Source organism: Mesoplodon densirostris, chromosome 8 (assembly GCF_025265405.1).
Source record: "Mesoplodon densirostris isolate mMesDen1 chromosome 8, mMesDen1 primary haplotype, whole genome shotgun sequence".
NCBI lineage: Eukaryota > Metazoa > Chordata > Mammalia > Artiodactyla > Ziphiidae > Mesoplodon > Mesoplodon densirostris.
In genome coordinates, this window is record NC_082668.1 from 79,755,772 (window position 1) to 79,771,357 (window position 15,586).

The 15,586-nt window shown below is 39.2% G+C and overlaps 1 protein-coding gene across 10 annotated transcripts in view; it reads right to left on the bottom strand.

Moving 5' to 3' along the window:
- The window catches only part of RBMS1 (RNA binding motif single stranded interacting protein 1), a 212,241-nt gene that overhangs the window by 36,738 nt on the left and 159,917 nt on the right, over positions 1 to 15,586 (bottom strand). For all 10 annotated transcript variants that reach the window (XM_060105802.1, XM_060105804.1, XM_060105810.1 and 7 more), the window contains exons 3-4: positions 6,155 to 6,213; positions 1,073 to 1,164 (exon numbers count right to left, since the gene is read on the bottom strand). In XM_060105802.1, coding sequence (XP_059961785.1) covers positions 1,073 to 1,164; positions 6,155 to 6,213 — 151 coding nt within the window. The remainder of the gene's footprint in view (positions 1 to 1,072; positions 1,165 to 6,154; positions 6,214 to 15,586) is intronic.

Below are 15,586 nucleotides of genomic sequence, written 5' to 3' on the forward strand. Positions count from 1 at the left end.
AAGACACTAGATAATATAAAATTATCGATCTTTTGAAAAGAATATACAAGATATCAAACTGCCAAGTTTCAAACTTGAAAATATGTTCTGTAGCAATTCAAAAACCACAAATAAAAGGTATGTATATAATTGTATGAGTATCTTAATAAATGCACTTCCGGCACTAGGTATGATATAACTCAAGTTTACATTTAGGCAATAAGACTGGAGCATAGGGCTTCCCTGGTGGCACAGTGGTTGAGAGTCCGCCTGCTGATGCAGGGGACACGAGTTCGTGCCCCGGTCCGGGAAGATCCCACATGCCGCGGAGCGGCTGGGCCCGTGAGCCGTGGCTGCTGAGCCTGCGCGTCCGGAGCTTATGCTCCACAACGGGAGAGGCCACAACAGTGACAGACCCGCGTACCGCAAAAAAAAAAAAAAAAAAAAAAAAAGACTGGAGCATAAATACCACTTCAGTGATTAAGAGTTCATCAAAACAAGTCCTGAATAAAGCCACTGCAGAACTACTAAAGAGAAGATTTATAATCCATAAATAACCAATGTCTAAAAATCACTGACTTTTACACAGAGGAAATAGTATCTGTAAGCTTACACTGCATTAAAACTACTAGTATATTTGTACAACGCATACATATGTGATTGTATTTGTTATTCTTTCATAATATGACATTCTATACACAATTACCTTCGGAAGTGTTTCTAAAATGCATTAATTCCTTAAGCATTGACATTTTAAAATTATTTTAAAAAATACAGTACAGAGCTTCAGCCCACAAGTACCCACTTACCTGAGAAAATCTGGTCCTATTTCTCCATTTACTTAGGGGGTTACATAATCTGCTATGTAAAATTTTATACAGTTATAAAATCATTCTTCACATATAAAATTATGAGGAACAGTCTTTGGCAAAATAGCTACCATTGAGGATGCGAAGACATGGGACAAGTGTCCATAGGTAACTGAGCTCTCTGGGATGGAAGGAAGAACTTGGATGGTGACAGGAAAAGCCATGTATCTAGCTTCAGAACCAAAGCTAGAGACCAGAGCAGTGAGTACTGGCTCTCAACTCACCTTTGCCATTTGAGCTTGAACCCCACTTGCCTTCAGGGCAGACACAGCCTTCTGAGCTGCTGCAGGACTGTCAAAGTCGACAAAACCATAACCTGAAATGCAGAACACACTTAGTGTTTAAGCCATTATTTTACGATTACATAAAGAGGAAAAGGATGACTCCATTTGGTCTCTGATGCAGGCAACAGAAATGAAAGCCCTGATGTGCTGACAAGTCTCAAGCTTTACAGCCGCAATGCAACATCCTCCTCAAGCTGTCCTTCCCCATCTACCACGGGCTAGGCAAGTTTCCCTTCAAAGTTTAAAAAAAAAAGGAAAAAAAAAACAACAACCAGTTTTTTTCCTTTTCCAGATCTTTTTCTCAGGTGTCCTGTACTTACTGGGGGAAAAAAAAAGACATCTAAGTTATACCAAGATTTAAAAAAAAAAAAAGAAAAAAAATCAACTTCAGAGAAGTAGCATTTTTAATAATTTGGTAAAAAAGATGGTGCTATCCTACAGAGCTTACAAGTGTATGTTTACTCTGTAGACTACATTTTATTTTTCAAGTAAGTTAAGTACAACCACTGGATACCCCAAATATAAAATAACCTAAATGTTAGAACTTGGTTAAAAATATCATTATCTAAAATAGAGCTCATGATCTCTTCAAAATAAATAAAGGGGGGGGGGGGATGGCTCCAGAAACCCAAAATAGCTGTTTTAGCAGTTCATGTCCTAAAGTCTAAAAACAAAACAAAATAAAACAAATAAATAAATAACCTCCTAAGAGAGGTCCTGGTTCAAAGCATATTTATCCACAGCTTTTCAAACATTTTAAATAAGCTGGTCAGCTATTCTGCCTGGCCACGACAGACAAATCAAAAGCAGGAAATGATGGGGGAAAAGGGTCGGGTTGAGGGTAGGGCTGCTACAAAATAATCATATGGATGGTATCCATATGCTAATTATTAGTGAAAATGAATAGCAATCAAGAAAGAGAAAAACCATACAAAGAACAGGCCTTAAGCAGCATATGAGCAAACAGCTCCATGAACTTCACTGATCCATAAGCATCACTGTATTAAATCAGGCAATCACTGATTTGTCACTATAACTCTTAAGTTACTGAGAAAAGGTTCAATTCTATTTATTAGCACACTGTTTAAAAGATCAGGGTGCCAGGCAAAAATACCAACAGAGATTTCCTTGGAATTCAAACCTATTATCAAATTAATTTTAAATGAGGAAGAATATTTTGAAAAAGAAAAGCCCTGTTTGGAGGTTGCATAGAAGGGCGGCCAGCCCTATCATTTATTTGCAGATATTATAAAGCTACAGTGATTTAGACAGGAAGAAACTAGTGTCAAAATAGGCAAATATATGCATCAACAAGACCAAACAGAAACTTCAGAAGTAGTCCAAAGGTGAGTGTGCAGTATTAATACCAAAAATATTGCCTGGTAACAAAACTAGTGAACTAGACTATGGATTACAGAAATAGATGTTTTAGGAGACAGAAGTGTCAAAGCTGAAACAAGCAGCAGCTTCCATCGAGTACTTGGAATTGGGTTGGAATAAGGCCTAATTTGATTTTGACAGTGAGTGGAGAAATAGCCAGGTTGGAAAGAAAAAGAAGAGGCCGACCCAAGTAAAAGCAGAGAACGCTACTCAACAGCCAGGTTAGAAGTCAGGTTAAATGTATTTTGGAGTTTTTTTAGAAATCTGTTGTTAATGCTAACATGCAACCCGTTATGAAGGTACACACAGGCACACACATACTCACTCTCTCACTCGCATACATATTTTACTACCAAATACAATCTAAGCAGGTCATAAATGAACACCCAACTACACTGAAATGATGTAACTTCTACTGATGGATATTTAAGACACCCTCCTTAATTTTGCTGTTGTCAATAAATTACAATAAACAGAAGATCTCAAGTTTGATATTCATGTAGCTGAAACTGCTATTCATTCAGGTAATATTAGTATTATTTTATCTGTTATTTCCTTATTAGGAAAAATCCATAATGGTTGCATTTTTAGTTAACTGTTTATAACCTTTTCTGGCCTTGCCCGATGTCTACTACATAGCTGTTTCATAAATATTTGCTGAAAAACAAATATAACAGGTAAGCATGCAACCCTGGGCTCTTTCACTTCCTCTATTATATTACTTTCAAGTAAATATAAGAGTATATAAATGAGTTTCACAGGTTCCATGGGTTTCATTATATAAATATGTATACAGATATTTCTGAAGGTGGGATAAACTAAGTAACACAGACAGCATCCTCTCACTGGACCCCCAAGAGGATTCTTCTCAGGTCTCAGGACCAGCAACAGTTATGGTATTCCTGCTTCTTGGATTTTCTTCTACATTGTGATTACTGAATCATGGGAATAGGTATGTTTATTTTTGCTTTGGCAACTAAGAAATACAGGGCAATTTCTATAGTAACATGAAGTTTCCTGCTCTTACCCCTATTTTCCCTTTGGTCTGACTTATCCTCACCCATTTTACGTGTGTGTGTGTGTGTGTGTGTGTGTGTGTGTGTGTGTTTTCTGGTCTTATATACAACTCTGTAAACATTGATAATTAACCAGTCGGTGTCACAATCAATCCATTGTAAGTTTTTTTTTTTTGGTCCTGAACTACCATATATTCCAGTGCTGAAAAGCATTTAAATACCTTTTGTTGGCTAAAAACTGACAAAAATTGAAAGGTAGAAAAGCAACTGAATAGTGAATTTTTAAATTTAATAACTATGATAACATGTTATTCAGAGCAATATTTCCTTCAGCTTAATTCTGTCTTCTGGAGAGAGGCTTCAAAATATGTTTTGTGCCAAAAAATGTCTTATGACCTATAAGGTCTCTAATTTCCAGGTATAAAATTCTTTGATCTGTTCAACTCTCAAAAAATTAGTATACAACACAAGCACTTTCCATTTATACTAATAACCTCTTAAGCATTACCTATATTCATCCATCCATCCACCTACCCACCTTCTCAAGTTATCTATAACATGGCTAACATGTTATCTGTCTTTATTATGAGCTATGCTATGTTATTTTTTCCTCATTTGTCCTAAAATTACTATTTTTCAGGAGCTCTTTCATTCTCCCTTCCAGAATTTTATAAACTCGTTCTTGCTTACTCTCTCCCCCTCACTCACTCACCCACACCCCAGATATCTGTTGCTATTTCTTCCTGAGAGGCCTGTGTGACACAGAGACTCAGAGGTTTCTCTCATCGCCCCCCCCACCCCCGACATAAGGCAGTCTCTCCTGAGACTCAATTTAGGAGAACATCTCCAGGAGATATGTATCGAAAACCAGTGCTGAATTATTCTTATCCTTATTTAGAAGCCCCAGAAATCTCTCCACTTATCTTTGGACCCTTCCCAAATATCATGGGTTTGTATTATGATGTTCGGTTTAGCTTTAGCATTTTTTTACTCGTACCTTTTCCAGATCATACTAAGCATTTTGTGGAGTTTTGGCTTCCAGGCAATAGGGTCTTGCTGGAAAAGAGTGTATAACAGTAGCGTGTCCAGTGCAGAGGTACGGCAGAGAATTCACCCAGGGAGGTCCCTGCGTCCTCTCCCTCACGTAAGTAGGGCAGCTGTGCTTTTTTAACACACTGATCTGCTGCGAAGACTTCTTTTTGGGGGGTAAGGGGGTTGGGGAGGTGAGGAGGAAAAAAGGAAGGGTAAGGTTATAAAATGACTTCTCTACTGTGATTTCTCTCTTGGTTTGAAACAAATGCTGAGATCAGCTTCCTGTTTTATACCTGCAAGAGTCAGTTTTTTTTGTTATAAAACCGAAAGGTTTTTTTCTGTGTCCCTGCTCACCCAAATCATTTTAAAATATGGTAAACAAGACTAATCTGGTAACTGGGTAGACATTTCCGTCTACAATTTGACTCTCTCCAGTTTAACTCACTGAAAATATTAATTGAGTACCACTCTACGTAAAGCATTGCTCTATTCACCGTCCTAAGGCAAAACTGCCTGAATGTGCCATGTTGACTAAACGTGGGCTTAGATATTTGCCACAACAGCTCCTTTAAATTCAGGAGCTTTGAAGAAGAGACAGAAATACAATGAATCCCTTCAAGTCTAGATTAAAGGGAACGGCTGGCTTCTCTGGTGAGGCCCTACCATACCATCCAGAGGCTTCATTTATGTTCTCTGCCTTTTTCAGATTGTGCTAAGCCACAGCCGTCCCCACTACTTGAAAAACTGGGGTCTAATTAATGAGGAGATTTGCCTTCTCTGCCTATTCCTGTCAACCTTATTTCAATTCACGGGGTCAGTCGTTAGACTCAAAGTCAGCTGACTCCATTCTTCCCCTTTCCTAGAAATCACATGCCTATTGTTAAGATGCTGGATCATTAAAAGTCAGAACCACGGAGCATCAGCGCTGCCTACTCCAGACGCCTCCTCTTCCAGCTCATGGAGCCGCATGAGCTCATCCTAATTACACGGAAAACTGAAGGTCAGTGCATCAAATTAATGCAGCAGCATATTTCAAAGGGGCGTATGACCTCCCCTCCCTATTACAATTTGGTCAGTGAAAATGGTTCTCTCCTCCCCGCTGCCAATATTGTCAACAGGCATTCAGCAGAGAACAATTGGGAGTATTGAAACATGTAATTAAGTACTGCTTAAAACTACTCTAATTAATAGAGCCAATTTGCACAATATGTAATCTTTTCAGTTCTTTAGTGCAGTCCAGTGGTCTTCAGTAAGCAGCTCTAATCTCCTCAGGCTCAGGAAAGAAAAGCTATTTTCTAACTCGATCCCCCTTTTAAGAGCAGGGGATAAATGCCAGCCGGTCTTTTGCATGTTAACTCTACTGGCATCAAATCTGGGATTCTGGCAAAGGGCTAGCTGCTGTTGGGCTTCCAGCCAAAACTCAACCAGGGACAAACGCAAGCAATATGCTGACATTGCGCAAGACAGAAACTGGGTGACATGTAAGATTTGGATTTTAATAAATGGAGGTAGTTTTGAAACCAAAGATCAAGTTTAAAATTCCATTATTTTTCTGAAGCTCTGATTTAGCAAATCATCAGCCAAGGAAACATACCTTTGCATTTGTTCGTTGTCTTATCCAAAATTGCCTTGGTGGAAACAATTTTCCCATATCTAAGGAAAAAAAGAGAAAAGAAGAAGTTATAATTGAGGAACCTTTATTAATGTCTAAGTCCAGAGAACACACACACTTATCAAACATCTGCAAACTTTCAAGTACAAAATGATCTTTACTAGGGGGTGGGAAATGAGAATTCTAAACACAAACTAAAAACTAAAAAGGGGGAACAGCTAGGCCTCTCATTTGAATCTTTGGATTATAGTTTGATGTTTAGCTTTGAGGAATCAGGTACTTACCTGATGATCTTGGGACCAAAAAAATGGAATGTAAGCGCGATAAAAATAGTTTCGTCTAGTAACACCATGTCTGTGGTCAAATACAAACCCAAAGGCAAGGCTACAGAAGTGTTAATGGAAAATACTAAGATCAACATAGCCTTTATGAACCAATCATGGTGGGAAAGCTGCCTGGATCGTATCTATCCATTTTGCTTTTGCAGGCAGCTCTGCATGGCTCTAGATCACCACAGAAAGGTGCGTATGCGTATATATCTTTAACACACTTGATGTGTTATTTAAATAGTTTAAATGTGATATTTAAAACAGGTCTTTTTTACCTAAGATGTTGACAACTGTTTATAAATACCTTTATTAAGACCTCTTTTAATGCTGTAATAATAGTTATACGGTGTACTCACTAATGTGTGTGTGGGCACGTGTGTGCAAGAAATAGGCAATACGAAAATATAAAACAATGAATCAGGAATTAAGCATTACTTTCATGAGGGTTTGTATGAAAAATGTGTTCAAATTCCTTAATGTACAACAGAAGTTGGGAGAAGAAGGAAAACAATTCAGAGTATTAAAATTGAGGGCACTGCCATCAGAAACAAAGGGGTAGCAGACTTTAAATATATGTACTACCTACACCCTTTCACAGTGACCAGACCACAATGCAAAGCACCGCTATCTATGTTTGTCTTCTAAAAACGGAGAAGAAAAACCTTTGAAAAATAACTCTTATTGAAACATAACTCTTAAAATAACTCTTAAAAATTACTAGGTTTTTAGAGAATGCACATAACATACTTGAGGTATCTGAGACATTTCCCCATTTATATGTGGCAAATTCCAAAATTTTACTTTCCTATGTATTTACTTTAAATTTTTCACATTTTCTCTAATACTACTTTCTCATGATTTCTGCTGAGGACTAAAAAGACTCTTAAAAGTTTTAGAAAATGGAAGTATCTGTGCAGCACTTTAAAACATTTTAAATGTTGCAGGTTTCTATTTTATGTATTGAACAAGCTGAAAGATACTTATCTAGAGGAAACAAATGGCTTGGGCCACCTCTCTCCCTCAGTTAATCTTCGCTCTGTGTAATCATGTAATCAAATGATTACTAACTGGGCACATGAAAGTAAAGATAATTTAAGGTTCAAATGACAATTACATCCAAGAGGCATAAGGCTACACAAACACCTTCAATTCCCTGTAGAGATTCTGAGTATTTATAACAACCTTAACACAGGTCACGAAGCTTACAAAAAAAATTTTTTTTAAACTCTGCAAAACAGAAACAATAAGTGATTTAAAGACCACCTTTTAGCAACCATTTATCTACCTAGGTCACTGACAGCTTGATATTTACCAGCACTCTCTCCTTTGCACAAGTTTTAGCTGAAAACGCTTTTAGACTGCATCCCTATCACAGCCCTTTCCAAAAGTAGGGAAGAAAACTGGTATGACTCCAATGCAGGATAAGGGGATTGGGAGTCACAGAGATTAAGAGACTTTGCTTGCGGTCACAGAGTTCAGGGTCTTTTGTAAACCAAACAGAAGAAAGCAAATTTAGAGAAGGTCAGGGGCTGGCCTTCTACCCTTCTGGTTCTGCTCTCCGCATTAATAATGGGGAAGAAGACATGGAGAGAGGAAGATGTGGGAAGCAGGAAAAGTGAAGAGGCTCCTGAGAGCACTAGACTCAATCCATGCCACACTCTACTCTGGTTTGGGTTCTCTTTGATCTTTGCTACATCTGACATTTCTCCTCATTTCCACACCTGTGCTTCTAGGACCCTCACTCTCAGGACCTCATCCTACCTTTCTGGGCACTCTTTCAGTGTTTTTTTTTTTGGCCCATTCAACTTCCTCCTCTCTCTCCTTAACCAAGTACTTTCATCACATTTGATAATCAGCCCTTAACCCTTCCTTTTCCTAGGAAATATATCCAGCGCCACAGATTTAATTAATACATCTTCTTTGATGAAGCCCATTTCTCCTTCCTGTTTTTTTTTTAATCTAACCAAATCTTTAGTTTTTGTCTTCTTTTTACTTAACTATCTTAGTATCTTACTAAGATACTTAAATATCTAGTTAAATGTTACCTCATGTCCACTATTTTCTAAATCCCATCCCCAAAGAACCTCAAACACATTTTCCTTGTCTCCTCTTCATATCTCGTTTCATTCAATAGCATCATCACATTCCCAATCTTCCACCAAGCTTGTGGTCCTTGAGACATCTTCAACTCAGCCATTCCCGAATCCAGCCAGTCAATCACTCTTCTGAGTTTTGCCTCTGACATGTGTGTAACATTCACTCCTTCCCTTCACTGTGCCTACACCTATACAAAAGGCATATCATAGTTCTTGCCTCTAGCCTCTGGTCCTTCCAACCCAGTCTGCTGCATTACTCTGCCTTAAACACCACTTTGAACATGGTTCTCTTATCTTTCCACTGCCCCCTTCTATCCAAGCTTGAACTTAAAGGACCTGTTGTAACACTAACTTTTCCACGAAACTATCCCTAATCTCCTCAACCATTTAGTGGGCGATTTTATAAGAAACCAGAGAGGGAATAACGTTTACTCAGTTCCTAAAGTTCTAGGCACTTTGTATGTATGATCTTATTTAACTTCACAACAATCTTATGAGGTAGCTGTTATTATTCCCATTTTTGCTAATGGGAAAACAAAAGCTCATAGAAATTCTGAGACTAAGATCTTGCCTAAAACCTCAAAGCTCAAAAACAGTTAAGTTTTCACTGCAATTTATCTATGACATAATTTTGAGAAACAATGTTTCCTTTACATACTCAAGAGTATGAAAGGTGAGGAAAAAAGTGGAAGATCTCTTCTATTAAGGTATTGGAATAGACGAATTTCTCAAACCAAAGCAAGTTTTTTGTTTGTTCATTTTAGACACAAGAAATAAGTTTGTGGTTCATGGTTGAAGGAGGGATGGGGGGTGTGTGTAGGAGAAGAAATATGTCTGAAATTTATCGGTTTTACTTTTTACTGTGGTTTTCATCATGATTTGTGGGTTAACACTGAAAGCCCATGACTTCCCAGAAAGTCAAAACAGTTTTCACTCTGTGGTACTACTGCATACTAGCCTCCATGCAATCAGAGGCTCAGTAAGGCACTTCTCTGGAGCTACCCGGGGTGGTGGTGGGGCAGGGTTTTGAAGCGTTTTCCTCTCCTACAATATCTTTTTCTGTGAGCTCTTCACTCAGTTAGCTTCTCAGGGGCTGATGCAGTCACCATGTTGTGGGAATGGAGTACAGAACAAGTTCTTCTGATGACATGAGAAAGGATCTACAATATGGGGACGAGCCATCTGGCAAATGGCACCTCAAGGAACAGGAAAGGGGGAAGCAGGGTTCAGAGCGGTCCCGATTCCCCTCTGCTAGTCTTATCTGCAGTTAAGATTTAATAATGTGAGGCAAGGGATGGGATGGGGCGGGGGAGAAGTCATTATAGATGATTAACATTTAGTCTAATTCTATTGTTGATCAGCAGTGCCTGCAAGAATAACAGATATCTGGGTAGAAATTCATAAAGTAACCAGATTTTCACCTCCCCTGGTTCCTATCTGCAGCTTAATTTGTAAAAAAAAAAAAAAAGTCAAGTAACAGGGACATAGGATTTATTAGGAGAAAACAGGCCTCCTGACTGGCAGGATTCACACTCCAAGGACACCAAGGAGATGCATGCCCAAGAAAGCAAGCTGCAGAATTTAATGGGGAAAATGTGAAGATGAAGATTCTTTGGGTTTTACCCAGCTTCAAAGTAACAAGGCTCAGACGCACAGTCCTGGCTACCCAGAATATAATATTCTTTGCTGAGAGTAGATTAATCCACTCCAGAGGAAGCTTTGACAGTAAAAGGATAAAGAGTAATCAAGAGACATGACCACAGAATAATGAAAATTTCAAAGGGAGAGGATAACAGGTAAAAACTCACATTTAAATCTATTGGCTTATAAAACCTTTCGCTTAGAAGCTACCCAAGTTTCTTTTGTTTGTACCCCAGCTTTTGTCATTTCTCCCCCATTTCCATTTCTTCTTTCATCTGCTATAACATAAAATCTAAGCATATTTCAGTTTGCACTTACTAAAATAAAACTTCATTTTCTCCTCTGCCCCCATCACTTAGTCCTTCATTGATTCTACCTTTTTAAAAATTTAGCATAATTACAAAAGAAATGCGTATTTGTTGTTATTAGAAGACACGGAAAAGCAGACTGAAATATTAGAATCACCTGAAGTCCTGAATACGAAATGTTAAATGGATTGATGCATATCTTTATAGATTTTTTTTAAATTTTTATTTATTTATTTATTTATTTATTTATTTATTTATTTATGGCTGTGTTGGGTCTTCGTTTCTGTGCGAGGGCTTTCTCCAGTTGCAGCGAGTGGGGGCCACTCTTCATCACGGTGCGTGGGCCTCTCACTATCACGGCCTCTCTTGTTGCGGAGCACAGGCTCCAGATGCGCAGGCTCAGTAGTTGTGGCTCACGGGCTTAGTTGCTCCGCGGCATGTGGGATCTTCCCAGACCAGGGCCTGAACCCGTGTCCCCTGAATTGGCAGGCAGATTCTCAACCACTACGCCACCAGGGAAGCCCATCCTTATAGATTTTGTCCAGTACGCACGTACAAGTGTCTGCACGTGGCACTCAGGTGCGCACACGGTTTCTTTCTCCTCTCTCTCATCTACTAGGGAACTTGGAGCTTTTGAACATGGCCAGTTACAAGCCAAGGCTCTGGAGAAGAGTCCATTCCACCCACCACCAACAGATGGCGGTAAGGGTTGACGAGTTATTTTAGTATTGGTCATCCCAGTTGGAAACTCATTTAAGGCACCATAGGGTCATTGGCAAGGTTTATGTTAGCTTATTTTACAAACGTTATTAAACTGAAAAAAGCAATGGGTGTGTGGAAAAAAACAGTAAGAAAAAGTGTACACCTATAATGTAAACAAAAACCGATTGTGAAAAAGGGTGGGATATTGCTCATGCATATAGGATGATTGCTTTTGTTTTAATAGCTGAACTGCCTTTGAAGGACAAAGAAACTTACCACCGTGAGAGAGGCTGTGCCCGTGCAAATGACAATAATTAGCAAGAAGGAGGGAGAGGGGATTGAAATGAGAAAAAAACAAAACCTCTATGGGCTATCAAATCAGCACCCACAATGGAAAGCCTATGACCTAGTGAGTTAACTCAGGGGCATAGCAGAAGTAACAGCGTACATTTATACAGCTTTTATGTTATGTCAGGCACTGTTTTATGTGATTTAGGTCAATTATTTTAATCTTCACAGCGACCTTTTGAATAGGTGAAGTTTTATTCCCACTTTGCAGTTGTGAAACGAAGGAGCGGAGTGAGTAAGGGACCCATAAAGGTTACACAGCAGCAAAGAAGGGAGACAGAAGTTTGCTTGGCCAATCATGCTGACAAGTGTGGAAACTTTGGTCGCCAACCACAGACTGTTCCAGAGGTTCAAAGCTGCTCCCACTGTGAATCTGCGCAGCTCCAAACAAGTGGCATGAGGATGAGGGCAGACCCTGGAACTGCTAAAGCCTCTAACACAGATGCTGATAACATTCAGAAAGCAGTTCCCTGACTTTCTGGGTAGACAACATTGTTCTATTTGGAATAAGAGGCCCAAGAGAACAAAGGTATCAGTGAAGAGAGGGTATGGCTGGCTTTAAAGCTTAGAAGGAGTAATGCAGGTATCTATTTGGTGGGAATGGATTTGGGAATTAGGAGCCCTTTGTTAATGTGGACTTGTGGGGGAAAAGGGAAAATAATTCACAGACATACACTCACACCCGGATGATACTGTACATGCATTTTTCTAACTTGCTTTTTTTTGCTGCTTTATCTTTCCAATGGCCTCCCAGGAAAGGGGATTTCCTACAATTTGCTTTAGGTCTTCTAACAGTGGTTGAATAGGGGAAGGAAAAGAAAGTATAAATTACATTCATTTTGCTAATAGAAAAGTCTGCTGGACAATGAGGCCTAAAAGAGTTCTCTAGTTCTGCTTTCTAGCAGAAGGAGTCATTTATCCATGTTATCCTGAATCCTCAGTACCTTGAATAATTCAGCTCATTCTGTTTTCTTTATCTACGTGGTATAGGAAGTGGTAAGCATTTGAGGATGAGGTATATGTATGTGAAATTTTAAAATTAGGCAATCAGTATCAGACAGATTTTCTAAGACTTCACCTTTTTGGCCTTGAAGAGTTTCACTGTTTCTATAAGACTTCTAAGATGTACAAAAATTAAAGGTACAGAAAGATATTCCATTTTTAATTCCAGTCGTTTTGGCTTAACTCTTAACATTCGTTAACCGCCCCTTCCACTTGTGCGGTACGGCTGGATGTGCTTTGTGCATACAGGATTCCTGGTATATGGAACGGAACAGGAAGCTGCAGCTGGAATGGGAGCCAGGGTTTGAAGAAGGAAAATGCTTGGCAGGAAAAGCTGCTACAGCCCTAAAGGTCAAAACCAAACCTGGTGCTGAAGGTGAATGGAATGCAGGAAAGACAAGTACAGTCAAGAAGGAGGCCAGACCAAGAAATCAAATCAAGCCTCACATATTTAGAGCACGTCTCCAGCATGCCCTTCACCATCCAAGGCCTATGAAAAGTATGTAAGATGCCATTCCTGCCATTGAGGGGGACAATTTGGGGGGGGGGAATGTAAGAAATTTTTAATATTAAAAAATAATTAAGAATATTGAGATCCTGTATGAATAATGCTAAATAAAAGGAGCCTAAACGTAGGATGAAGGTCAAGTTCAGCAAGAAACACTTTGGGGAAAACAGAAATTCAGGTAGGCCACGGAAGGCAATAAACAGAAGAATCTGTCTAATGCGAGCTGTGTGTGGAAGATCGGAAACCAAGTCTGAAAAGGTCCTAGCGGGCCTTGGGTTCTAGGAAAAGGAGTCAGGGAACAGAATGTGGCTGGAGGTTTTGCAACTGTGGAATGATATGATGAAAGCAGGATTTTAGTAAGATTAATGGAAATCTTGTGGCTAGAATTAGCAAAGAGAGATGTCACATTTTTGGTTTATTATTACTATTATTTTTTTGGCTCTCTGTACTCAAGCAATAACACTCAAGTTCAAGAAGTTACCATGGAGGGCTGAGGAGAGCTAGGAGAAGAATGGAAAGGTTCTAAAAGACAGGGAAGTTTTTAAGACAGAGGACTTCTTCTAACTAGCCTCAAATGCTTTAACTTAACATCTGAGAAAAATAACCTATGGTATCTGTGTTACAGAAAGCTAGTGGCTTGCCTCTGTGAAGGCAGAGGAGACGGAGAAAAGGAATCACCATGGTTCACTTTTCTGAACTACCCTGGAAAGGACAGTGAATTTCAGCCCCAGTCCCAGACCTGGAGCCTGCAGATTAATTTAGCAGAAGTGCACACCATCCTCGGGTGGTCCAGCCCTCGGCCAGAGGGGCTGCTTTACGACACGTGAGCTGCTGGAGAATAAATGACAGAAGCTTTGGGACAAAGTGTCATGTTTTTCAAGAGAAAACATATACATCTATGTATCTAGCTTTTCAAAACACTGAAATTTTAAGATAAACACATTCTTTCAGAACACAAATAAAATTGGTAATTTACACCCAGATTTGGGGATGAGTATAACCTCTTCTGTGACTAAATGCAGAACCACTCCTGCTACCCTGCCTTTTCAACGTTCCTGCTGGCACAGCTAATCTATTATAAATGCTATACAAAAGTAACAATTGATGCTGTGTACTGCATGTATGGCTTGAACTAAATAATTCATATAGAATGAATATTAAAACTACCTCATTAGAAATGGCTAAGATGCACTTTTTGCCATATTCTATGAAAAACTTATACCTCTCTTCTAAACGAAAAGAACACTATAAAGCATTTGATTTATTATATAGATCTGCTATTATAACTTAGTATCCAGTCTATTGTGATCTGCAATCAAGGTAAAGTAGCTTTACAGTACTTTCTGGTTTTTTAAGGGCACACAGCACACAAAGGGTCACTGACACTATCTTCTGACAGTATTTTTGCCACGAGTCACCATACTGCAGCACTTACAGATGCAGTCACAGATGGCCAGGACCAAATTAGTGCTCCCAAGTACTAATATGTCAGAGGAAAATAATACTTGCTGAAAATGGAACCCAGAATTTTGCAAGTAAAACATAGATTATCTAACATAAAAATGAGTCCTGAAAAGTCTCAAAACACTGATAAATGTCTAACTTTGAAAACAAAGGCAATTTAACTATATAAAGTGGTCTTTTCTTTCTGAGTTGAATTTATGAACTGACAATGATAGAGCATTGAAAAAATTTTCTTCCTCTCCCAACAAAACCTGTAATGTATTTTCTTTGCTTTAACAATCTCACCTTCAGGATGATATAGTACTTTACGAGAAGGAAGACAATATTATATTGGGAAGCAGATGGAGTTGCCGAGAGAGAGCGAGCTCTTTTCAAGTGCTCATTCAGCCAATAACCAGCTCCGTGCTTCTGGTGTGGGTGTCTGGCCTCAGCATCCCCATCTGTACCATACCTATCACCTAGGGCGTGACAACGTCTAACTCACAGCACTGTTATTAGGGGGCCAGCACAGTGCTGGCACATAACAGATGTCTGGTGACAAATAAATGTTAACCTTTTCTCCCCATGCCCCGCCCACCCCGGCCCCGGAATTCTTTGGAATAACAGCACTTCCAATTCTAACCACTGGAGAGCACTAGACTACTCTCCTCACCTTCATAATGACATGGTCCTAAGCCACAAAATGTTGAGAAACTGTAGGCCTACCATTTTTATGGTTACTTTTCAGTACAGATCTTTGCATGATGAAACCCCTCAATATATATTGGTTCAGTGAATGAAATATAAACATGGAGTACACATTTTTTCCCCTTAAAGTGTTTGGTGTGGGGAATTCAGGGAGGTTGGAAGTTGCAGGGAGCAGGGAAACACTACATTTTGCCTTGGAAAATGAACATGGCCTTGTATTTTATCCCAATTTAGCTTATAAAAACAAATGAGGGAAGCAAGGTAATTTAGGTGTTTAACATGGAATTAAAAACTGCTACCAAAAAGGAAACTGCAAAAGGTTGCTGGGG